The sequence below is a fragment of the Trachemys scripta genome, chromosome 10, assembly GCF_013100865.1.
Source record: "Trachemys scripta elegans isolate TJP31775 chromosome 10, CAS_Tse_1.0, whole genome shotgun sequence".
Lineage (NCBI taxonomy): Eukaryota > Metazoa > Chordata > Testudines > Emydidae > Trachemys > Trachemys scripta.
Genome location: NC_048307.1, coordinates 16,232,409 through 16,258,790, shown reverse-complemented (window position 1 = coordinate 16,258,790; position 26,382 = coordinate 16,232,409). Strand labels below are relative to the sequence as shown.

The window sequence follows — 26,382 nt, the reverse complement described above, 5'->3', positions numbered from 1 at the left end:
CAGTGTCTCCTCAAGTCCTGTGCCGCCCCGCCCCGCCCCGCCCCCATGTCCTTATTTTAGCTTTCACGCAGGCCAGAGGCATGTTTCACATGACAGCAGCTGTGCTTCCCAACCCAGCAGGGGGAAGCGGCGGCAGCAGCAGCAGCAGCAGCCCAGCCCCGGCCCAGCCCAGCCGGCTGCTGCCTGCAGGCCCGGGCAGGTTGCTGTCCCAGTCCCAGCATCCGCCAGCCAGGCCGAGCCGGGCGGAGGCTGGAGGGAGCGCGGAGGCGGCTGCCCGTCGTGGAATGGGGAGTCAGGCTCTGAGGTAAGGGGATCAGCGCCGGCTCGGCCGCGCGCCGCTGGCTGGGGGCTTCGCGTGGAGGCGGCGATCCACCCGGCCCCTGGCATCAGGCGGCGGCGGGGACCCCCCGCGCCCGCAGAGCCGCTGGGAGAGGCCGGCCCGCCTGGTCCCCAGGAAGAGCCTTGTCCCACGGTGAGTCCCCTCCCTGCCCATCTTGGGGCCCAGCCCAGCTCCCTCTTCTCTGCTCCAAGCTCCGGGGAACTCCCCCTCCCTGGCGCCCCTGCTCGGCGGGGCAGAGCGCTCAGGCTGCCCTGCGGAGAAGGGGGAGGGGGTGTCTGGGTTTTGCGCCCAGAGCCATGCTCCCCACGCCCGCCGCACTGCTCGTCCCCAGCGGGGCCTCCTGGCTGGGTCTGTTCCAGTCTCTTCTGCTGGAATACCCCCCCCCCCCCCCCAGCAGTGTGGTCCTCCTAGGAATCAGCCCACGCTGCCCACTAAACTTGATCTACACTTAAAAGTTAGGTCATCACAGCTACGGTATTTAGGGGGGTGAAAAATCCACAGCCGAGTGCCACAGCTATGCCAGTCAAAGCCTGGGTGCAGACTTGCTGACCAAACCCACACTCTATACCCAGGTCAGTCAAAGAATGCTTTCCCTGGACCTAGCGCTGGAGACTAGGTCCACATACTCAAGGAGATGGTGTTCAGGGGTGCTGGAACAATTTGTATAGTGAGGGTGCTCCCGGTGCTGAGAGCCATTGAACTAAACTGTAAACCCTGGATATGATGGAAACCTCTTCAAGTCAGCACCCTTAGTTCCAGCACATATGGTGGTGGTCCTACAGCAGAAAAACCCCTGTCTGTGCTACAGTGTTAGGCTTTGTCTACACTGGCAACTGAATGACAAAACTTTTGTCTTTCAGAGGCATTAAAAAAACACCACACCCCGAAAGACAAACGTTTTGCCGATGACAAGCGCTCTCCTGCCAACAAAGCAAATGCCACTCAGGGGCAAACGTTTTTTGTCGGCAGAAGAGCTCTCTCTCCTGCCGACAAACCCTTTTAGCGGCACATCTGTAGCGACACAGCCATGTCGCTGAAAGGTGCATAGTGTAGACATAGCTATGCCACTATAGTCACTGTAGTGTAGACATGACTTAACTTGAATGCTGAAATAGAGATAAATCTCCTCCTACAGACCATATCAATACACAGATCTTGGAGCCTCTCATCTCTACTATATTTTGTTCAAACTACAGATCATTAGTTTCATCCTAGATAGAATAAGTCTCAGACAATACTTAATAAGGATTATTTGTCAGGGCTTGTAGGCAGTGTTTGTAATAGTACCTGGTAGGTTTCCCCTCTTACCATTAACAAGTAGGATAATAGAATTTAGATCCACAATTCTACTAATTATTGAATATGTAATTTTGTAACTTCCCATTTTAATTGCATCTGCCCTGATAATATTTTTGAACTCATGATTTGTCAGTAAAAATAATATTGTACTTTGCTTTTAAATTTCAAAGGAAACATGATTTTGGAAGACACTGACTATATTTTAAATTTAATCAACTGGTAAACCCCATTTGAAACCTCACTTGAAACAGCGCTAATTGTGTAATTTAAAAAAAGTGAACATGCAAGGAGATACAGTCAATTTTAAATCTAGTCAATTCAAAGATTAAAAGTAGTTTCATGTACTACACCCTCCCTTGAGTCCCTCTGCCAAGTTTTACATCTTCCACTTTACAAATTTTTTCCCTTGTTGCTGTGTGAAAGGCTAATACAAACAAGAGGAAACTGATTATGGTAAAATTGATTATAGACAGTGATGTAAAATTACAAGGTAAACTTTCAGAAAACTAAAGGTAAAATGTTTTCTAATCTTTCAATTATAGTGTTCCTTGCAGCAATAATAGGATAAACTTTCAGATAAGCAATTTTAAGTTGATGCTGCCCCTTTAAGTTTCAGGAATATATAATGTATGTTCAAACTGTTTGAAAGCAGCTTACCTCTGCTCTATACATTGATTTGTAATGTTGAACAGTGTTTGATTTTAGCTATAGATATGCGTCCATATACTGGTGCATTTAACCTTATTAATGTAACCTTCGGAAATTATTGGCTGTTCAGGCAGAAATGAATGTGGTATAATACCTAAATAGGTAGAACTCAGTTCCTACTGGGTATTTGGGTATGTTGTTACTGTTAAGTACAGGATTTATGCTATAAATTAAAAAGGTCAGAGACATTTTATATTTGTGATACTTGAACAATGAGAAATAATCTTTCTGGACTTGGGGATGTCTCAGGAGAGTTGTCAGGAATTTACACTACTACATTAAATTTTATATGTTTTACATGTAACATTAACATCTATAATCAACTAAATATTTCTGTTTCAAACAAGAGAAATTTTCACATAATCATGCCCAAGCCTGTCAGTAATTTTATCTTAACTTTTAAATAGGGTGGATGGCTAAAAAAGCATTAATTCTCCAGAAGAGGATTCAAGATTAACACTGAAAGCTCCAAAATGTCAAAAGAAATGCAAGAACTACAGAAACAATGGCACTCCATGATGCAAACCATCCACACCAACTCCAATGTGGGTTTTGGATTATTTTATAATTTTACAGAGCATTATTTATAGAATACTTCTCCTTTCATCATTGCTGGAACATCATGCCCAATTTTATTTTATGGTTGTACGATAATGAAATTTAATTATAAAACTAATATTGAATTTCCAAAGAGAAAATGAGTTCTTCCTTTTAATAAGAGGACTCAAAAGGAACTTTAAAAAAATTAGGGGCATTTCTGTGGTACTCATTACTGTAGCATCTGAATGCCTCACAAATAGTAAGGTTCACAACAGCTCAGTAAAGTAGGTGGCAAATATTATCCCCATTTTACAGATAAGGAAACTGGAGCATAGATTAAGTGATCTGGAACCCAGATTTTCTTATTCTTAATAGTATGCCATTACCTCTCTGGTGCATTCACACCAAAACACAACATAAAGAAATTGATGTTCTGCCTAAAGAAATTGATCTTCTTCCAGCTGCTGGTAGATGGAGGTTGCACAATGGTAGGAAACACATGGACCATTTTTTGTGTAAGCATTAATTTTAGAAACCACCTTTATTTTATATTTAATTTTTGCATAGACTCTTCACAGGTACTGCATATGCATTGCCCCATGACTTGACAGAGAGAGGGACTAATTCTGGGCCTTTGGAAGTCAGTGGTAAAACTTTTATTGGCTTCCAGGAGAGCAGGATTGGGCCCTGGTCAGTTTTGGGCAGCAGATCTATTTTGTTGTGATCCACCAACACAGTATTTTTTCCCATTGATTTTTCAGTGTTGGAGGAGTAAAACATAAATGTGCTAAAAAAAGAGTTATCTTTATAAGGTTTAATTATTTTGAAGGGGGTAATTGTGCAAGCTTCAAATGACAGTAACCTTTCTGGGTACAGTCAGGGCTTTAAAAACACTTAGTGCATATCTTTTTCCAGGTACAGTCATCTCCCTTTCATGCTGTCTGGCTACAGGGAGTTCCCTCTTCCCACATCTTCAGCCATGGAAGAGGGAGAGCGCCTTTAAAGCTTTACTGGTATAACTGTTTTCACTGGGGATGTGTTTAGGTTTTTTTTAAACCAGTATAGTTATACTTGTAAAAAACCTAGTGCAGACACAGTTACACCAATATAAAAGTGACTTATGTGGTATAGTTATTCCCTTCCTTATATGGGAAAAGCCATACTAGTATAAAGCATCTTTATACCAATATAACTGCATCCACACTAAGAGGGCTGTACCTTTTTAACTATACTGGTATAATTAAAGCAGTACAACTTTCTAATGTAGATGAGCTTGCAGTGTCCTTACATATAGAGGAGGGGAAGTTTGCAAGTTTATAGGTGAGGCAGGATCCCTGAAAGGAAAATTTATGCCCCTTAATTTAGAAGCTTTGAAAAAAATGTCATCTAGATACTTGTCCTATTAACAGGATTTTCAGATTTTTAAACAAATATAGCTCATTGGATCAAAATTGTAGCTGGTAAATCACCACTGAAATCAGTTGTATTATACCGTGGACCTGCATGTTTTATTTGCAATGTTGACTTTTGGTACTTATTTTATTATGCACGCATTGAAGTTTGTCAGTATCACAATGAACAGGATACCCCTTGTAAATTATTTTAAGCTATTGCTGAGGAATCTTCACCTCCTACTGATCTCTCTTCATTGTTTTCACTTTACTGTCAAGTTTTTAAAGATGCTAAAATACATGGTCTGCCTTGCTAAATCCATTGTGATCTCTGCCTTTGTTTCAACATGTGTTGGAGAAACCTTTCTTTGATGTGTTCACTATAGAATTTTTGAAGCATTCAGACATGATGTTGATGAGTGCCCTAAAAGTACCTAGACAGACGGATGCTCATACTTCTGAAACAGAATGGCCACTGCCTCTGACATTAATTCATCAGCTTATGTACTTATAAAATGTTTGTACCCAAAATGTCACTAAAATGGTTTTGACCCCTTTCTCAAGTAATACAGACTTTACAAAAATGAAAATTAAAATCTGATCTAATTCTACTTTTCTTCTTTCAATCGTTTACAGGTTGTTTCTTTCATGAACTCTCGAGTTGGCCAATATTTAGATGATCATCCTTTTGTCGCCCTGTCACTGTTGGTGTTTATTGCAATATCTGCTATTCCTGTTGCATTCTTTCTGATATTTGTGATTTCAACCACCATAGTGGCCTGTCTGGGGGTTATTGTCATTGAAGGTATTTTCTTTATCTATTTATTTCCTTACTACAAAGATCAGTAACGTTTAGGACAAAGTTATGTATTTAAAGGATTTTCCTTTCTCTTATCTCTGACCTGCAGAAGTTCTTGGTGCAAGCAAATTGTAATGATCTTTTTGTGATGTCTCTACTTTCAGAAACAGCAACAGTCTTTTAATACCAGAATAGTATTCTAATTAAAAAGGGAGAAAGGATTTTCCTGTCTTGGGTGCAGATAATCCCACTGCTTTACACTGTTAATCCATTTATCCTTGCCATGGATAACTTTCATCTCTGGCCTTCAAAGAGATTTAGCAAGAGCACATTTAGAAGAGCAAATAGTTTTGTTTTTTCTTCTGGACCGTAACAAATGTCATGTATTAAAATTACTTTCTTCAAGGATACTTCCAGATCTCCTGTCCACTACCAAATAAACTTTGGGCCTGATTATTCCTCTCCAAGGCTCCCCCATGGAAAGCTCTCTGTGAGCCAGTGGATCCACTTGGAAGAGAAGGGACAGATCAGGGTCTGACGTGGGGCAGGATGCACATTGTTTGCTAATCAGCCCTGTGGAGCTCAGAGCAGGAAGATGATGTATTATCTTTCCGTGGTGGGGGAACCTCTGTAAAGACAGCCGTTAGGAGAGGTCATGGCAGTGTAGCCCCAGTGGAGTTATTCTCCACAGCCAAATTGTGGCCAGAGCTGCTGGGGTGGCACAGAGCTTCTGTGCAGAAGATCCTAGCCCCCCACTTCCTCCAATACTTTCGGATCTGCATGGAGCCTAGAAGATGAGTGAAATTTGGGGGCTGGCCCCACAGGCTACTCCACAGGGAGATAAGCATCACCCTATGAGAATCATCGGGGAAAACTCTGCAAGGAGAACCTAATGGAGATTTCCTCCCCCTTAGCCCACAGGATTTCCTGTGGATGGGGACTATCAGGCCTTCAACTACTACACTGTGAACAGATCAGCTAGTTGTTGTGCTACATCGTTTTCACTGATAGTTTGCATTTGGGACGGCAGTAGATCTCCTGGACCTGGTGTGTATACTTGTATATGTATTTGTGCAAATAAACTAATTCTCTCTTACTAGGTGTTGTCATATCAGTAAGTGGCATAGCCCTTCTTTGTGTGCTGAGTGGCCTGGGCCTCCTTTCATTGGCAGTTTCTGGAGTCCTGAGTATTTGCTACATAGCTCTTTCAACTCTAATCAACTACTGGCATACTCCAAAGTAAGCATTAACATAGTGATCTGTACTGTAATGTCAAACTGCAGCTGTGGCTTGTCATTGGTTACCCTTTGGTTAACTTAGGATAATAAACTCGTCATTCTTGGTCAGTATAGCATGTTACTCTGACCATTAATATGCAGTAGATATCTGTCCAGCCACTAATATTAATGAATATTTTAGTAGGAATTAATATAAGGACCTCTGGCTCTATTTTCTACTTACAGAAGAGGAGGAAGAAATAGTTATATGCAATTATAGAAAGCACTTTTGATACTAATGTAGCCTCATGTCAAACAGGTAAAATTATTCAACTTTTAAAACATAGCAACAAATTAACAGGGTTATGTGGCTGCTTTAAATATTAAGGGCTTGAATGTACCAAATAAAAAGGAATAAGCCACTGTAAAGAAACACATGGTCTGAGAATGCTTTTAAAAATCCTGACTCTTCAGTTCATGCTTTTCATCTTTTCCTTCCCCTTTATTAAATGAGGCTCTTGTAGAACTTTTGCCATGGTTTGGGTTTCAGTCATTTGATTCCAATGCTATTCTTGATCATTATGTAACTGTTAATAATTCTTTAGATTACTAAATTGAAACAACTTTAACAGTTTTATTTCCTCTTACCTATGCACTGTGTGTTTACTTCTCGACTTAGAATTATTTTACGTTTATAGCCATTTTCTAGTCAATTTACTTTCTGGTTCTCCTGCATTACCACAATTATGCAATGCTTTTGTAGCAACCATTGCAAATAAATATCTATTTTAAAAGCAAAACAAGAAAACCTTTTAAAAAATTGTGGAAATATTTCTGTTAGTGTTAGGTTTTGTAAAAGCTTGTTTTATGAAACCTGTAACTTATGCTTTGGTCAGATTTGACACAACAGTGTTCTTTTTAATTACACAACCACCTTTCTCTAAGGGCAGGTCTAAACTTAAAAACGCTGTATCAGCACGGCTGTATCACTGTAGCACTTTAATGAAGACGCTCTAAGACAACGGGAGAGAGCTTCTCCCATCATCTTAGTTAATCCATCTACGTGAGAGGCAGTAGCTATGTCAGCAGGAGAAGCTCGCCCACTGACATAACGTGGTCTACACTGGCGCTTCGGTTGTAGCATAACTATGTCGCTCGGGTGTCAATTATTCACATCCCTGAGTGACATCGTTATACCAAAGTAATTCTGTAGTGTAGACCAGGGCTAAGATGCAAGTAGTCTTGGGGCTCCTCTACAAATGCAACTAAGTCAGGACACCTGGTTACAATACTGTTCCATTTTGTAGTGCAGACGGGACCTTGACTGTGTTCCATAATTGAGCTAAAGCCTTGTCCACTCTGCAGAACACATTTAAGGTCCTGTCTGTATTACAGATTAGAAGCATGTTTTAACTGGGTCAGGGACAACTGTATTATAAATGGTCCAGCAGACTAGAATGTATTTGTATTGTAAATGACGGCCTAAGTCACACTGTTACATGTGCATTCTGTCTTAGTGAGTGTAAAAGGAGCTAAAGAGGGTTAAGCTGGAGTGCCACCTATAGCCTGCTTCTGTTACTACTAGGGACTAGCTCTATCCACGTAGTACTACTTTCTAGGGTCCAGATCACCTGTTCAGCAGAAGGCAGACATATAGGGAATAAAACTGAGGGTTCCAGCGGGGGATTTTTCTCAGATTTTGCATCTGCAGGGCAGTATCCCTTCCACATCCAAGGACAAACAGAACCACCTGTGGATCCTAAGGGATTTGCCAAAACATAGGATTATCAGGCAGAAGCCCGGTCTTTGCGCTGGCTCCAAAGCTCCCTGCCACTCCTGCTTTCCAGCAGCATGGTTTCAGTGGAATTGTTCTGCTAGGTCTTTTATATCACCTGATACTCCCAAAAATTTCCTCTCCTTCCTCCACATGAGTGTTGTTCCACATTATACAGCCAAAGCTAAAAAAAATTCATTATATTCATTGCAGATCTTTGAGGGTAAGTGGACAACATGCATCAAGCCCATCCCCATACATGGATCCCTGGCTCCAGTGAGATAATCGCTGGGAGAGCATCCACATAATTCAATAATAGTTGCTCTAGAAATGCTAGATAATAGGTTTGGCAACCCCCATACTGCTCAACTTTCTTTGTGTTGGGTAAGATCTCAACAATCTCCTGTGAAAGCAAAACCTGGTAAATTTGACCATTCTTCTCATTATACAGCAGCCTGGTAAAGAAACAAGAAGCTAATGGAAACAGTGTGCTACAGAGTAGTCCTCCTGTCTTGGACCCTTCTAACAAGAACACAAAGAGCGAATGAACAGGACTTTCCCAGCTTCCTGTCTTCCTTGATATGCACTTACTTGTACTGTTCTGAATTGTAACTTTGTGTTTACCTGTCAAATACTCAAGCTTTGTGCGTTGTTTACGGAAATTGAGACTCAATATGCCTCTTTGGTTGTTGCTGTAAAAATGCATAGGAACAGTATCTTAACCTGTAGTCAATTCAGTGTCATACTAAGTGTACAGGGCATGGTGAGAAATCTTCCAAATACACTACTGCGTCCAATCCTGTTGCTAGAAAAGTAATAATTTCCAATAAAATTGGGGCAGTTTTGTGCATTTGTGTGTTTGAGATTATAACGTGGTGTTAGAATTCTAATCTTAGATGGGGAATGAAAGTGGAACAACCTGACTGCTGCAGTTGGATGTTTTTGCACTTGGGAAATGGCAAAGCACAGCAACGCAAGGTAACACCTGTTTGAATACTGGAAAAATATTTTTAAGCCTTAACAGTGGTTAACAAAATATCTGTGTGGTAAAGTACTAAGCCTGCACCATGTTAAATATATATGTTGTTGGAAAAACAAGGTAAAGGAAATTTTACTATGTATAATATTTAATAGCCTAAACCAGTTGTCTCCAAACTGTGGGGCGGACCCCCTAAGGGGGTGGGGAGGAACGTTCGGGGGGGCGCAACAGGCCTGGGCCAGCCCCCATTGGGGGCAGGAAGGGAGCACCACCTAGCTCCGCTCCTGGCCCCGACCACAGCCCCAGCTGCAGCACTGGCTTCACTCCTGACCACGGTGCCCAGCCCAAGCTCTGGCCCCGCTTCCGGCCCCAGCTCCCCACTGCGGCTCCCAGGGTGGGTGGATGGGGTTTGTGGATCAGATAAGGGGGGGTGAGCAAAAAAGCTTAGGGACCACTTGTCTAAACTCTTGCATGTTCTGATAAGTTATTCAGAAGGGATACCTTCCTCATTCTCCTTCCATCCCACAAGAGGTGCGGGTTAGGGGCTTAGTGTTTTGCCTTATGTGTTTGAGTGTTTTTGAAAGTCTATTTTGCTTACCAATTTCTCTTCTTTGAATATGTAACTTCTGTGAACTTCTTCTGGCAGAGGGCAAATACTAACTATCTTACTATCTTTGCTTAAGTAGTAACCTCATGTATCTCAGAGATATTTAGTTTAATAAAGTGCTATTTGTTTATCTGGGTTGTCTTTTTGCTGTTACCCTGTTTATTCTTGCTAAAGTAACAAAAACAAGTTTTCAAAACTTAAACCATAATGAACATTACTTAGAACTAGATTTCAGGTTTTTTACAAGCTCTCTCTTCGTTTTGTATTAACCCAAACACGTCACCTTGTGAGTTATTGCTAAATAAATTTCACAGCCACAAGCTGTCGCCAGTTTGGCATTGTTTGGGGATATTCAGCCCTCCTTGTCTTTAAATGGGCAGCAGCATTCTTGGTCCTCAGCTGGTATAATGTTGCAACATTGCATGAACTGGTACACTGTTTGTCTCTAAACTGAAGTTATATTTCAAATTATCCATCAAAACAAATATGCCCCTTAGTGTAGACCCAAATTTCCTCCTGTCTCGCGCAAACCTGCTGTGTGACTGCAACTTAAATCAGGAATGCTCTAACCTAAAATTAAAAGATTTGGCTTTAAACACCTCCACAGAGACTTTTGTGTTAAATGAACTCAAGGTAATATACCTCTTCTGTTCTTTGAGTCCCTCCTTTCCAAATCTTTCACATTTTAAATTTTATTTAAGCCATGACAAATTCAGAGTATTGGCTGCAGGCTTTACTACTTGATGACCACACTTTTTCAGATGAATCTATTCTGCTTAATGAAACTGCAGTCCAAGACACAAAGTTCACTTTAATTTTTCACTGTGCTGGTAAGTTTGTCACATGCATATGGGTAGTGAGACCCATCTTTGGCTGTGCACTATATTACATACATACCATGTACATACGTACATTAGGGTTCCATCCTGCAATGTGCTCAGTGCACTGGTCTTTTCAATAAAGCACTTTCACACTTAACTCTAGTGAAGAGAAGTGTGAAGTGTTTGCCTTTGGATAGAACATTATGAAGAGAATTTCCTCATTATGGACCCCAATCCTGCAAAGAGAATTTCCCCCACATTTCATAACATGGTCAAATCAAAACTCACAACTTTTTGTCATTTGAGCTAAAGAGCTGTTTTAAAGTTTAAAATGGGTATTTTTTTCTCCACATTCCACATACTCGGGGGCGGGGGGGGGAGGAAACAGTGGAAATTATAGTATTTTGCTTAAACAAAAAAAACCCCACCTTAATCTTTGGACTGAGTGAAAGCCTACAACATTTCATCCCAAAAGGTGAAATAACAATCTTACACTGGAAGTGTTTATGCAACTTTTAACAATTGTTGCTTCTCCCAGTGTTGGACCACATCCTCAGCTGGTGTAAATCAACACAGCTCCACAATGGAGCTATGTCAATCTTCCTGCCATGTGGGCAGGGGACTGGACTCGATGACTTCTCGAGGTCCCTTCCAGTCCTAGAATCTATGAATCTATAAATCAGCCAAGGATTTGTATGGAAAAACATTGTAACATGGCTGCAGAATGCTGCACTTTTATTCATGTTCATTGCTGACCAAGAAGAATTCACATCACAGCTGTAGTTAGTACAGCACATCGGCAAGTTATTACATACGCTTCTGCCATCTGTGTGAGTAGTCTTACCTGCCAGCTTCCAAAAGGAAAGTGCGTTCTTGAGTGAAGCTTTCAGCAGTGGCTGCTATATCTACAAGTATGCTGGCTTCCAATTGTTGCAATAAAACAAACACTTCCCTTTGCACCTAGAAGAATTGCAGACCCAAAGTAAGGCAAGAGCATTGTAATGAAAATATTGATAAGCAGTAATTGCTTTGCACTTGTGTGTGAAGAAACTCATGTAATTGCAATTACGGTGACTCCGATTTTTAAGTGTAGTGTGTTTCTTCATACATTTCCCTTGCTGCCATTGATGCTAATGGCACAAACTTGTGCATAACAATTTTCCCCTTATCGCAAAAGCAAGAGAGGAGATGGTTAAGTCCTATTTTCTGAAATGAGTATAAAAGCATGCCCCAAGAAAGGAAGCAAGGAAAAATTTGGAATGACTGGGAGTCAGCTCTTACACTTTTCTTTTCAACCAGCCTTATTTCCCTGTGCAGATACCAGAATGGACCAGAACTGCAATGACCCAGTTGAGAATGCGGTTTGCAAATTAAAGAGACTCCTGAGGGGCAGTGTGACCCAAAGAGTTGTGATGCTAAAAGCATCCTGCCCTATCTGGTAAATGAAATGAATTTTTCCCTGTGCTGTTAGGCCTTAAAATCATCACTGGTCGATGAACCACCAGGATAGAAATTATTGCTAAGTACTAGGAATCCCTGTGGTTAGCAAGAAATGGGACTTGAAATCACATCACTCTGATTATCAGCCTGCCTTTCCTTGCATTACTGCCTACTATCCACTCTCACTAGAACTATTATCCCTACCATGTAATCTCATCTTCCAAAGTGACTAATGTCAATGAGTCTACAGTTCATGAGTGCATTGGCTGCTAAGATTATGTTGTAATTTAAGTTGTGGGAGAAGCAAGACAATCATTTAAATGAAAGCCTGGGTCCCACCTCATTTATTCAGTTTTTCCAATATTGTATTTATTACATGTAAATTCTATAAAACTTCAACAGTTTCACACAAACCTTGAAAAGAAATCTCCTGATTGGTTCCCCACCTCTCCAACCACTGCCTGCCTGTGTTGACCATAAGCAGTCCTTGCTTCCATATTCCAGAGATGCTTCAATGGAGCTATGTCGATCTTGGAGTAAAATGGGGAAAATATTGGGGAAGGGGGAGAGAGAAAGATGAGGTCTTTCATTGCGCTGCACCTCAGCAAGTTTATCAGAAAATATGATAGCTCCCAATATATTTACCCATCCAGCCCTTATTTTCAGCCACTAGTAGCTCATATTGTTTGAGTTAAAAGTGAATGGAAATTAGCCTAAACCCTAGCAGATACAACTGAAGTTTAATTGTTGGCTCTTCAGATTAACTCTTTTCAGGCTGATAGTGTTATTGACTTACTTATATGAGTCCTGAAAGCTATAGCTGCCCTATATGTTGAATGCATGTGTTTGTGCATGTGTGTAATGTATTTCAATTTACTTAGCGCAAGTCCCAATGTCTTTTTATAGAACATTGGTGGATTGAGAAATAAACCTATGGATCCCAGTCACTGCCTTATGCACTACATAAATGAGCTCTGCTTCTCTGTTCTCTCTCCCAGTGTGTTAAGAGGCATTCGGCTGACAGCCTGCTGATAGGCACTTCGCTTCTTACATTCTGGTGTCAGTTTCACCTGGCATTGGTGCAGGAGCAGGGGAGTCAGAGCTTTACAACAGCTGCTTTTTAACCAACACAGCAGCCTTTCCTGATCCTCAAAGCGGCAGGTTTGAGCATCATCACTGGATCTCCCAGGAACTAGCCACCTTTCTTCTACATTAAATATCAGCATCGTGACATCTTCAAACTATTGATCAGATCCAATTACTGCCGAGGGATGGATTTTAAAACAAATCATACGGAGAGCTTGAACGGCTGCACGGCTAACATCACCAAGGCTGTGCAAAACTTTTCCCTGCCTGGTAAGTAAATGAGTAGGTGAAAATATATATTTGTGTATACTGTCAGGAGGTCTTATATTCAGGGATAATCCTGATCACTTTTCTCAAAGTGAAAAGTGATGGGACTGGGGCTACTATGAGTCTACTATATAACTAAGGAGTATGTGCATTATATATACACATACATGTATTTATATATGCATGCATCTGGTGTGTGTGCATGTACACAGACTCCTACATACATAGATACACACACGTACATATATTGTACACAAGATGATACATGCGTGGGTATACACAAACACAGATATGCTGTATTCAAACAAACCTAGATGTGCATATTCATGTGTATACTGTATCTATATGTATGTTTTAGTGTGTGTATACACAAGTGCATATATATGTATAACTAAGTTTGCTGTATATAGCATATATCACTGTACATGTACACATGTGTACACACAGATACACATACACCTCTATATCTGTCTATATGTGAGAGTGTAAGTAGATTTGTACATATGTGTATAGGCATGTGTATTATATTAACACACCCGCCACCTTATGTCTGTGTGGAAAATACATTATTCTTATGTTCCTATAAGCATATTATCATTGTTTTATTAGAAACCAGGAGGTCTAGTCTGTAAAGCCCCCATCTTCCCCTGCACCCCTGCTCACGGCACACATGCCCTGATGTTTCTCTGCCTATACTCTGTCTCTGCAGGTGAGCCCAGCACTGTAAGCTATACTGGCTTCATCATGCCTACCCTGTTTGGCATCATCTTCTTCCTAGGCATCATTGGTAACAGCCTGGTGATCTGCACAGTCTTTAAGAAATCCAGCCCCAGGAGCAGCGTCCCAGATATCTTCATCACCAGCCTCTCCATGGTGGACCTGCTCTTCCTCCTGGGCATGCCCTTCCTCATTCACCAGCTGCTGGGCAATGGAGCCTGGCACTTTGGGGAAACCATGTGCACCATTATCACTGCTCTGGATGCCAATAGCCAATTCACTAGCACCTACATCCTCACTGCCATGTCCATTGACCGCTACCTGGCCACCGTGTACCCTTTCACCTCCACTCGCTTCAGGAAGCCATTTGTGGCCATCCTGGTGATCTGCATGCTCTGGGCCCTCTCTTTCCTCAGCATCACCCCGGTGTGGATGTACGCCCAGCTCATCCCTCTGCCTGGGGGGCTGCTGGGCTGTGGGATTCAGCTGCCAGACCCACAGAATGACATTTACTGGTATACTCTCTATCAGTTCTTCCTCGTTTTTGCCATCCCCTTTATCCTCATCACTGTGGCCTACAGGAGGATCCTGATCAGGATGGCCAAGTCCTCAGAGGCACTTACTGGCCAGAGGTGCACCAGGACCTGCACCAAGAAAGTGACGCGCGTGGCCATTGCCATCTGCCTGGCCTTTTTCATCTGCTGGGCGCCTTACCATGTGCTACAGCTGGTGCAGTTAACCATGCACCACCCCACCCTGCCCTTCTACTACGCCTACAATGTGGCCATCAGCATGGGCTATGCCAATAGCTGCCTCAACCCCTTCATCTACATCCTGCTAGGGCAGACCGTCCGCAGGAGGCTGGTGGTTTCCGTCAGGCCGGCTGCTGCAGGGGAAGAGGCTTCCCAGAATGCGGGCAACAGCGCACAGGGGGACCCCAGCGAGTCAGGACAGCCACTGCTGCACCTGGTGTCTGTCTCTGGCAGGTAAAGAGATCAGCAGCAGGTGGGAGATTCCCACACAGCCAAGAAAAGCCCTGGTGGTCTCATTTACTAACTATAGACATTCCTGACCAACGCACACACAGATGTTTGGCTGAGTATCAATGGCTTTCTGTGGTGGGAGTGGTTCCTCTGCCCAGCTGAACTCTTGTGGCTGGAAACAGATTTCTGCAGCATCAACATTTGGGCTGGGTTCTGTCTGGCACTGAGCCAGTTCACGTTTGTCCTCCAAATTCTTCCTGACTAGACGTGAATTACTTTCCCCCCTGGCATGTGAAAGACTTTTGCACTCCTCATACATTCTCACTGGAAGGGCCCAGGTACCAAACATTTTAGTGTTGGCGTTAAATTCCATACAAGCAATGAGCCACGGCTTGGCTGAGAGGCACTGCCATTGGATCACACCTGGCATGAGTTTCAACTTGTTTTAAGTGTGTGAAGAATGAAGATGCCTTAAGACGAGCTCTGATCCTTCTCCCCCAGGGGCAGATCAGGAATCTAATACATTTTAAAGCAATTCAACAATAGCATTTTCACTTCTCTATTTACATTGTTCCATCTGCATGCAATCATTAACCATGGCCAATATTGTAATCATTTTCTAGTGATCAAAGCCAGCTTTCTGCCAACAACATCAGCTGTCCCAGAGCCAGAAGAATAATTTCAAATGCATTTAAAATTAAATCTATGGATTGAAAATAGCCAAAGAATGACTGTTCTGAACTGTATTATAATAGTACACCCACCAACATAACTTGAATGATTAGCTGTCACCAGATCATCAAACCATTTCACAGTGGAAAATAATGATTGGACTCTATGCACATCATTACACAGAAGTGTTTGCTGACACTGGCAGCACATCATCTCCACATTCCTATAACCATAAAATTTCTCCAGCAGCAGGTAGCAATCCTTTGATGAACATAGGTTTCCAAAGCATTAGGCCCAGGACTTTCAAACATTCTTTTGGGTGACTCTGTTTTCGGGTGCCTAATGTGAGACACCTTAAAGGAACCCAAATTTTTAGAAACCTCTAAAAAAAGATCAGGCCTCTTAGGCATCTCATGTTGGGCACCCAAAATCACTAGTTTTGTTTTAATAGTGGCCATTTTTATTATTAAAGCAGTAATGAGTGTCTATGTCCATAGATATATGAGTGAATGGAAAACACAGTAGTAACAGCAAAGTTTCCATAACAGTCATTATTCCTATCATTTATCATCAGAAGACAGCTTTTCATAGTTTAAAAAAGTCTTTGCTTTTTTAAAAAAATATGGTGGTGGGTCCATAAACCCAGTACAAGGCAAAATAATTTACTTTAAAGAAGCACACACTAAATCAGAATTTATCATCATGTTTTATTAAGAAGAACTTTAAAGTATACACAATCCTCTGTCATGCTCCATAGCTCTTTATTTTAAAATGAATAACTACGATTTCTTATTTATCTATATTGTGTTCTATTCAGGTTCCTAAATAGTGCCCCGGACCATGGTATTCAAGTACCTACGTGCTAACTGAAAAAAATGCGTTGCCTGTTATTTAATATGTACTGTGTAACTCTGAGTTTCCCAACCTTTTTACTCTAATCTGTTGGTCTTTAAGCCTCTTAGTCTATGAACTGTTCATTTAGCCACCTGTATGCTGAATGAATACACCATGTAACTGCTCACTGGAGACATGCTACCAGGGACTCCCCCAGGCTGTGCCTGTTTCTTGAAGCCCCAAGAGGGAGCTCCACAGATGAGATACTAAAACCCTCAGTCAGTATTCTCTTCTTAAAGTGAACCTCCAAGAGGCTGGAGAGGATATTTGTCTCCACCCTGCATGGACATGAGACCCATATAGAGTCCCCAAAAGAAGTGTGGAGCACTGCCACAGCAGCTGGTATGCACACACACACACACACACACTTCTGCATGGGAAGGGGGAGATCTGGACACATGGAGAGTACCCGCCGAGTCCATTTTAAAGCCCACTGAAGTCAATGGAAAGATTCCCATTGATTTCACTAGGCTTTGATCAGGGCTCTTGTGCAAACTTGAAGGGGTGATCTGGCTCCAGGAGTCTATTCTTTTCCTATATACTCTGGGGTTTACATGCCTTCATTTGTCTGCACTGTTGAATGTTCAGCATTTACTCTCTGCTATACTTTCACCTTCTCTTCCTCCACAGAAACGATTAACTGGATCATGTCATTTAAGACTTTGTCACTCAACTTTGACAGCTGCTAAAACAGTGGTCAGACTGCTTTCTCCAAAAACGACGCGTGGGTATATTCCACACCTGCACAGAACCTCGCACATCATGATCCCACACATCACATGGCAGAGGGCACTATTAGAAATAAAAAAGGTTTACTCTTTCCTCTTAACGTTCCCTTCAAGGTCCTAAAGCTCAGCTAGTGTAGCTCCACTGAAGTCAATTTCCATTGAAGCCAATGAAGCTATGCTGATTTATACCAGCTGGGGATCTGGCCCTAAATGATCTATTTACTTGTGCCTTTTAAACTGATTTTTCATGCTGAATACTTGATGTGAGTCAAAATAATGAGGTTTAACTTCGACTACAGGTGCTAACCAGACACGGATTAATTTCACTCCAACATTCTTATGATTCTGGCCTCTGACAATTCATTAGAGCCACTATCATTTTAAAACTCCCTGCTGTGTTTGTTTGTTGTTAAACGTCCCTATTTTCAGCACTGTATCATCACTAAGATTAACATAGTGTCTGACCTGGGAAAGTTAGAGTGCTGATGGCTGGTACAGCTCAGGCCAGGAGTGCCTTGATTATTACTAGAAAGTCTAATCCTTCAGATTGCTCTGTGATAGAGTTCAGTAAGTAAAACAAATACCCTTTTGTTACAGAAAAGAACACTGCTATTTGAATGTTGCGCTATTTGTGAGACTAGATGATCACAATGGTCCCTTCTGCCATGAAATCTCTGAAAACCAACTCATGGCGATATCAGACACTGTTTTCAAAGGTCGGATTGTTTTAAAGCACTTGGAGTATTTACCGTATCTGTCCTATTTCAGTGGCATTAGAGTGGTTCAATTAATAGACCAGGTGTACAGTCACATAGCCGTTACTTGTAATGAGTTAAAGTAGGTGGCTATATGGGGGAGAGGCACATTCTTGCAAGTAGACATCAAGGACTGTCCAATTGCATGTTTATAAAATGTTCAAAAGTGACTTTGCTATCCAGATTATCCCGTCTTTACTCTCCCCTCCATGACAGCTCTTTTGTGGTACAGCACACAGTTAAACAGCAAGATGATGGCTATATCCTCCACCACGTAATACAAGGAGTAGCAATATGAACATCAGCTTCTCTGCACTGCTTTCCCAAAGTCTGTTCGGTGAGAGAATTCCTTGGGGGAGGAAGTGTCCCACCATGCTCATCAAAGGCAGAATCAGAGACCACAGTAGGTGTATCCCCACACTGCAGAGTGTGACTCACATCCAGGCTTGCGTGCATGCGAACCCACGTGAGCATCCACAGTGCAGAGCTACACACAACCTATACCTGTGCAACCATGGCCATGCTGGCGCTGCAGTTACATGGGGGCTAGGGTTTCTGGGGGAGCATATCCCAGGATGCTGAGTGCTTCACTAACTGGAACCATTCTAGGAATTGGTTTGCAATGTATTGTGGGAGAAGTTGTCTGTCCTTCCCAGGTCTCTGTGCAGAAGTGTTCTTAGCTCTCCTTGTTCCTGTCCATTCCAGCTGGAACCACACTGTGGATTTAGCACCAGTGAGTGAGATGTTATTGCAGAGTACAGACAGAGGCATGGAACAGTGGGAGGATATTTCAGTAGCAGTTTCTGACTCTTGGATGGTGGTGGCTGATCTCAGGAGAGTTCATTTATGACACACTGGAGACACCTGTTATATGCTGCAGTAGCTCAGGATTGCCCATGTGTAGCTCAGCATTTCTGGTGTAGGGCAGCTAGCACAGCATGGTGGGGTCACATGGTCATGCAGACCTGGGATGACTAGCAATGGCTCCAGACCTTCATGGAGCGGTGTGAAGAGCTTGCACCTACTTCTCGCTGTCAGGACACGCACAGGAGGGAGGCTGTACCAGTACAGAAGTAGGTTGCTATTTCCATCTGGAAACTGGCTGTGACAGGATCCCCGTGGTGCAGCTTGGGACTGTGGGACCGCTGCGTCCCTTAACTCTCCAGCCGGGGTTGTCTCTCACAATGACATGCTAGTGACCAGCAGCAAATCCCTCCAGGTGCTGTCATCACTCAGCACAACCGCATATGGAGCCCCATATCCAGCTATATTGCATGTTTCACGTGCCAGTAATACATTTTAACGATTTAGAAGGTCTCTTTCTATAAGTCTATAATATATAACTAAACTATTGTTGTATGTAAAGTAAATACGTTTTTTAAAATGCTTAAGAAGTTTCATTTAAAATTAAATTAAAATGCAGAGCCCCCCGGACTGGTGGCCAGGGCCTGGGTAGTGTGAGTGCCACTGAAAATCAGCTCGTGTGCCGCCTTCGGCACGCGTGCCATAGGTTGCCTACCCCTGCCCTACTGGATGTTCCAGGCCTTAATATACAGGTTTGTCCCTTAAACCTGGGCCAGTCTCCTCTGTTGGAGTCTTCAGTGTCCTTGTTGCTTGCACCGTAGGTGGGGGAAGGAGAAAGGCCTGGCATGTGGCCACTGTGTTCTGTTTTATACCCTTAGTCCATGTGCTTGAAGAACACAAGTCCAGACATGCCTGGTGGGCATTGCTGAGTCACAAGGTGAAGCAATACCCCCAGTGTGTCTCCTGAGAGAGAGTCATTGAATTGTAATTCCTCTGCTGGACAGTGGCTGGTGATGTCTGTTCAGCACCTACCCAGGCGTTGGTTACCTCACTTGTCATTGTCTCTGGAGAGCTAGTATCTGGGCTATTTTCCCCAACCCACCGCATATTTTAGTGACAGCCATACAACACAATTCTCACAATTTCATATGCCCTACAGGCAACTCTTGATTGACCACAAAGGCAGGTTGGTGAACAACAGCATGAGGTACTAGAAAGGTGCACATGATGCTACAGTGCTCAGGAGATCTGGCATTCACCTGTTTGGACAAGCAGGGACCTTATTCCCTCCAAATAACACAGTTATCAATGTGGTGTCTGTGTCCATTGTCGTTTTAGGGGACCCTGCTTACCCCCTACTGATCTGACTCATGAAACTGTACCCCGATCACAGAGCACATAGCAGAAGAAGGTGTAATTTACTCAGTTAGACTTTTCTCTGAAGGATCTTCTTAAGCCCCAGCATCATGTATCAACTGGGAGGCACTTTTTACACCACTTTATTTTCAGCTTTGAAATGCTGTCTGCAAAGACCTAAATGAATATGGCAGCATTTGATTCCTCAACTGTGCAGCTGCAGCACAGAGAGAAGGCAGACACTTAACAGCAGCCACCGGGGAAGCTGCCCGCACAGGAGGCACTGATGTAAGTTTTTTTAAATGTAATTGACTGGACATATATTTGCAAATAAAGATATTTGACATTAATTTAGAGTAGGAAACCCCACGCACACTCTGACAGGAACAACACTACTGTTGAGAAATTAAACCCAGAAAGTCAAGAAATTCAATGCTGGTTCCAACAGCCACCCTTCCTCCCCAGCCTTAGTCACATGTATGCAGATAGCGGTTTAGTAGCCTATAGTGATGTGACAAACATGACCAGACGCCTGGACAGATTTCCCTGTGAGGAGGTGAATGAGAGTGAACATGATAAAGTTAAATAGTGAATGGTACAGAAATGCTATCCTGCGCCTTCCTATTTGCCCTTTCATAGTGTAAGAACAATAGGACAGGCAATGAAATTGAAAGGCTACGAGTACAACATGAATTCAATTAAATACTGGTTTTTTACACAATGAACAGTTAGCCCGTGGAACTCATTGCCACAAAGGCCAAGAGATTAGTAGGATTGAAAACAGATTAGACATTTCTATAGAAAAACAAAAGCATCCACAAGTACATTAGATGGGCTATATCAATCATTTTTAAAGAAGGGTTAAGCCCTCGGGCCTTATGGTCCTGTTTCAGGGCCTCCAATGGTCAAACATTAACTGAGAAGCAGTGTGGCCCAGTGGATAAAACTCTAACCTGGGACTCAGGAAAAATTTGGGTTTATTCCCAGTTCTACCTCTGGTTTGGTGGGTGACCATGGGCAAGCACCATTACCACTATATGCTGCAGTTTCCCCAGCTGTTGGATGCAAACCTCTTTCATAGCACACACGGAGATTTACAGAGGATGAGGGCTATATAAGAGCTAGATGGGATTAGTAGTAGTACTAACTGAGAAGCTTGAAAAGAAACTTCCCCTATGGGCATATTATTACATGTGTGTCCATTATCTGGAGTCAGTGCACTAAAGTCAATATTATTCACAGGCTGTGAAACTGGGAGCAGAGTCTGCTCTAGTGGGTTTGGTTTCCATGATCAATTATTGTAATAATCTCAAGTAAGAGACTGCTATTGGTCTATGAGAAAATAGCAAAAACTAAGCACATACAGCAGTGATTCTCTAATATGCTACCAGTGACAGTACATCTGTGAACCTCAGGGCCAGAACTCCAGAGACAGATGATGACCAAACAACAGATACAGCTAATAACCAGAGCAGAAAAGAAGGTAGTGATGGATTATATGGCACATTTCCAAAATGAAATACTTAGTTCATCATGGACAGTAACTGATGATTAACTAATTAAAGACAAAGTTGGACTTTTGATATTCAGTATTAGATCAGAGCATTACAAGCTACGGGATGCATAAAAAAACTATTCAAATATATCAAACAAGATGCACATGAAACAAACAGTATACACTACTTACTCTCTGCTCTCCATGGGAAAACCACTGCTCAGGAGTAGAGTTCACCTCCCACATCCATGTCACTCAACCTTTTTGTTTGTCTGCTCTAATCCTGCCTTAATTAGATAATAAACTACTCAGGGCAAGGACTGAGGGGTTTTTAAATGCTTACAAGGCATCTTACAAATCTACTGCAAGTGAGGAAAGAGTAATCATAATAACATAATTGTTCCCTGCATTTAACTCTTCTTCTAGTAATTCATCTTTACCTACCAGATACTTGTTTTGCCATTATACCTTTCTCAAGTATACCGAAAAAGAGGTTTTTCAGCACATATTCACTAACATTGAGTCACACATATCTGATTAGATATTTTAAAGGCATTTTAAAAGTGCTTAATTGTAATGGGACTTGGGCATTCAAATCCCATAGGCAGCTTTGAAAATCTCAGCCTTTTTGTCTAGAGGAAGCACAGGGCTGGAATCCAGGAACTCCTCAGCTGTAGCTGAACAGGCAAAGCACAACTTCTCTGCCTCAGTTTCCTCATCTGTAAAATGGGGACAATCATAGTACATCGTTACTTACCTCAGAGGGGTGTTAGAAGGATTAGCTTCTGTTTGCACAGCACTCTGAAAATGGAAAGTGCAATAAGAGCTAAGTATTATTAACGCCCATTAATACTGCTGAGGGTTGCAGGGGGATATGAATACAGATTTGATATGGATTTCTCAATTCTCAGTGTCTCAGAAAGCTAAGGGTTCAGCTAAACAACCAGGGGAGGCACTCTCCTCCCCAAACAACCTCCCCTTCCCCATGAGACACCTCCACTTACCTGCAGCTGCCATCTTAGGGGAGGTGCACTAGCCTGTAGTCCCTACCCAGCATCTAGCAGGCCCATTCCTCTCTCTGTATCTTCAGGGGGATTCTTCCACCCTCTGTCCATTAAGATTGGCTAGCACAGGGGATCTCCCGCACTCTCTTTCCACTAAGGGGCTTCCAGTTTTCTCTTCCATTTGTCCCTCTCCTGAAAGCTGGGAGAGATTTAGGTTTTTTTCCATCTCTTTAGAATCCCTGCTGTGCATCCCCCAACCTAGATAAATCACTTTCCCTCCCCCCAGTGCATTTGTTCTCCTGGTCTTCAGTCAAATCCTCCATCAAAGTTCAGGCCAGGCAAACTAACTCCACTTTGTCTTGCACATGACCAGCAATCTCCAGCTTCCCCAGAGGAAGAGGGGCTGCCCCTACATCCCTGAGAGCAGGGCTGCCTCTTTTGTCCTGTTCCCAGGCTTACTAGCACCATCTTGGGGGAGGTGGGGAAGAGGAGAGTATCTTGGGACATTTCCCACTCCAGCAGGCTTGAGTGTGCAATGGAGACCAGGGTGGCCCACACCCTGTTGTGCACAACACTGCAATGGTGGGAGCTGGCCCTGCACAGCCCCTGGCATTCTGGCCAAGTCTGTGGCCGCCCAGGAGGAGTTTGCAAAGCCTGGAACAGTTCTGGTCTGATTGTGACTGTTGGCAGCTGTGTATGCAGTGGAGTCATATAGGTACATAAATAACCTTAATGTGAACAGTCTCCAGATAGCAAAGCAAACTGCAATTCCAAATTAGTAATAGGGACTGGGAATAAGAGTTCCACCAACCTTAATAATGTCAAGAGAAGAATAGCGTGTGGTTTAATGGTGAATTGGATGCCCTAATAGCTCAGGTCTGGTCAATGTGACCAATAGCACTGTGAATAAAACAGAGAACATTTTTTAAGGGTGCTCTTCTATCATTGAGTGAAAATGTTTTCAAGACCACTTCTGTTCATGCAGGACATAAATAAAACAGGACATATCCCACCACAGATATTTCAGCACAATACCACATCAATTCCACCAGGGAATGATGCTTAAAAATCAATGGCCTGATATAGTCCAATATTTGAGGTTCTCTGCTCTTATACAGCCAGCAGAGGGAGCACAAGTTTCCTAGCAGACAACTCCCAGAGCAGAGGCGGGTGCCAACAAGAAAGTCCACGAAAAAGTCTCATTAATTTTAAGCTCCACTAAAAACCCTTGGGTAGCTGGGGGAAGGGAGGATTACATGTATGCCAAATGGAAAAGGGCATAGTTATTACGGAAGGCAATTTTGTGTTTTCTTAGAGTAGTTTAGAAATAAAGGAGAATAAATTAAAGCTAATAAAAACATTTGCCTTTTAAAAAAATGTCTATTTTGTTGTCATTACCATGCAATCCTGAGATCATTCTGCTGACTGGAATATTAAGTGCAGCTCTACTTGGAAAAGCGATTCTGTAAAAATGGCACATGTTTAACTCTCAATAATCCCTACAGTAAATGTGCTTGGTTTACAAATACAAAGATTTTTTTTTCTAACTTCTAGGCCTGTAAACCCAACTTGTAAATGAAATGTAGCCTGGGTTCTTTCCTTTCCATGCAGCACCACTTGTACTAAAGTTTCCACGGGTCAAATCCTGCCCTCGGTAACATCTGGACAAGCCCATCGACTTCAGATTCTGCTGTCAATGCACAATGCCTTCCTGGGTTGGAAACAATGTAACTGATTGGCCCTGTAATTGGAACTTAATGATGAGACACAAGGAAGAACAGAGTCCAGCTTACTCTCCCATAGCTGGGTTGGCCCTGCATGGCTAACAGGAACTAAAAATAGTAAAAACATTGACACTGAAATGAGCAGATATCTATCTGGTGACACACAAGGAGCAGATCCACAGACTAAGAAGGGACTGTTTTTACAGAATCACTTTTCAGAATAGTCCTGAATCTTAAAGGCAGTTTTAGGGGTGCTGGATGAGTTGGAATTACTAGTTAACATTAAGAAATGGATTGCAGTAACTATTCTAGTGGTCAAAAGAGTTATTTTGAGAAAATGGAAATCTGCAATTCCTTTCTCATACACACCGGGGCGGCCAGAATGGCAAAGAATAAGAAAAAACAAAAAAACCCTGTGGCGCGGTCAGAGCGCGGGTGCAGGGGGACCGGCTGGCGGACCGGCTGGCGGGGGGAGAGGGAAGGAGAGAGAGAGAAGGGGACGGCCAGGGCTACAGCAGGGGCGCTGCCACGCGGCCCCTCCTGCTGCGCCACCGTCTGCCGTGAGAGCTCCGCTCCGGTCGGCGGGGAGGGAAGGAAGAGGACTGCCCTGCAGGGCGCTCTGGTTCTCCATGCCGCCGCCCCCTACAGGGTGGCTGGAGCAGAACAAACAAAAAAAAAAAAGCTGCCGTGCCACCCTAGAATTGGGCGGAATGCCACCTCAAACAATCTCAGCTGGTGCCTGGAGCCGGCCCTGCTCATACAGACTAAGGGTACATCTACACTACAGCGGGGAGTCGATTTAAGATACGCAAATTCAGCTACGTGAATAGCGTAGCTGAATTCGACGTATTACAGCCGACTTACCCCGTTGTGAGGACGGCGGCAAAATCGACTTCTGCCGCTTTTTGTCGGCGGCGCTTACTACCACCTCCGCTGGTGGAGTTAGAGCGCCGATTCGGGGATCGATTGTCGCGTCCCGACGGGACGCGATAAATCGATCCCCGAGAGGTCGATTTCTACCCGCCGATTCAGGCGGGTAGTATAGACCAGGCCTAAGGCTTGGTCTACACTACCCCCCCCAATTCGAACTAAGGTACGCAACTTCAGCTACGTGAATAACGTAGCTGAAGTCGAAGTACCTTAGTTCGAACTTACCTTGGTCCACACGCGGCAGGCAGGCTCCCCCGTCGACTCTGCGGTACTCCTCTCGCCGAGCTGGAGTACCGCAGTCGACGGCAAGCACTTCCGGGTTCGACTTATCGCGTCCAGACTAGACGCGATAAGTCGAACCCAGAACTTCGATTTCCAGCCGTCGAACTAGCTGGTAAGTGTAGCCAAGGCCTTAGTGAGTTCTTACTACTGCATTAATAGATGTGCTTAGAAAAAATACCAGGAAGTCTGGTCACACGTGAAACTATTGTATACCTTTGCAATTTATTATGTATTAGTCCCTGATACTATATTCTCACTTATTTATCTATTTAGTCACTTCAATAATTAATGCCCTACATGACCTTTACACATTCAAGGGGGTTTGAGGGGAGGGAGGGAGGTTCAGGTTTTGCTAATAATGAACATTGAACTTTATTATTTATATGTATTTCCTCCTCGTGTATTTTAATGTTTTGTTTTATGCTTATATTTTATATAAAAACAAAGTTAAAAGGGCAGTTTTAGATGCCTATTCTAATCACCATTCTTGACATTTAGATGTATAATGCTCACATGTGTTACGGAAATACCCCTTAGAAGATGTCACCTTGTACTACTGCAAGCAAGAGCTTTCTACCTGGTGAGGACTAATGTATCAAAAGCCCAAAATGAGGAACACAAGACCAAATGACAGAAGAGGGAGCTGGATGTTATGTGGGATTAATTTCTTTGATATGCATAAAGTTTACATCACCTCAGTGTCATGATTCAGTATTTCCAAATCCAGTAATTTATTGTAATAATCTAGTAGTATATGTGGGTCAAATGTG

General features: G+C 42.9%; 2 protein-coding genes across 3 annotated transcripts; both read left to right on the top strand.

Moving 5' to 3' along the window:
- The first annotated feature begins 96 nt into the window (after positions 1-96).
- Positions 97-9,784, top strand: TMEM159 (transmembrane protein 159). Of its 2 annotated transcripts, none has more exons than XM_034784505.1 (5): positions 97-304; positions 2,755-2,892; positions 4,915-5,083; positions 6,178-6,316; positions 8,520-9,784. In XM_034784505.1, exons 2-5 carry the CDS (start codon positions 2,821-2,823, stop codon positions 8,614-8,616), a joined length of 477 nt encoding a protein of 158 aa, XP_034640396.1. In that variant the 5' UTR covers positions 97-304; positions 2,755-2,820; the 3' UTR covers positions 8,617-9,784. The 2 variants fall into 2 exon arrangements, with proteins under 2 accessions (XP_034640396.1, XP_034640397.1); XM_034784506.1 differs by lacking the exon at positions 97-304 and adding an exon at positions 344-472.
- Positions 9,785-13,186: 3,402 nt separating this feature from the next.
- Positions 13,187-14,975, top strand: LOC117884344 (melanin-concentrating hormone receptor 1-like). Its single transcript, XM_034784672.1, has 2 exons — positions 13,187-13,271; positions 13,978-14,975. Exons 1-2 carry the CDS (start codon positions 13,187-13,189, stop codon positions 14,973-14,975), a joined length of 1,083 nt encoding a protein of 360 aa, XP_034640563.1.
- Positions 14,976-26,382: the final 11,407 nt, after the last annotated feature.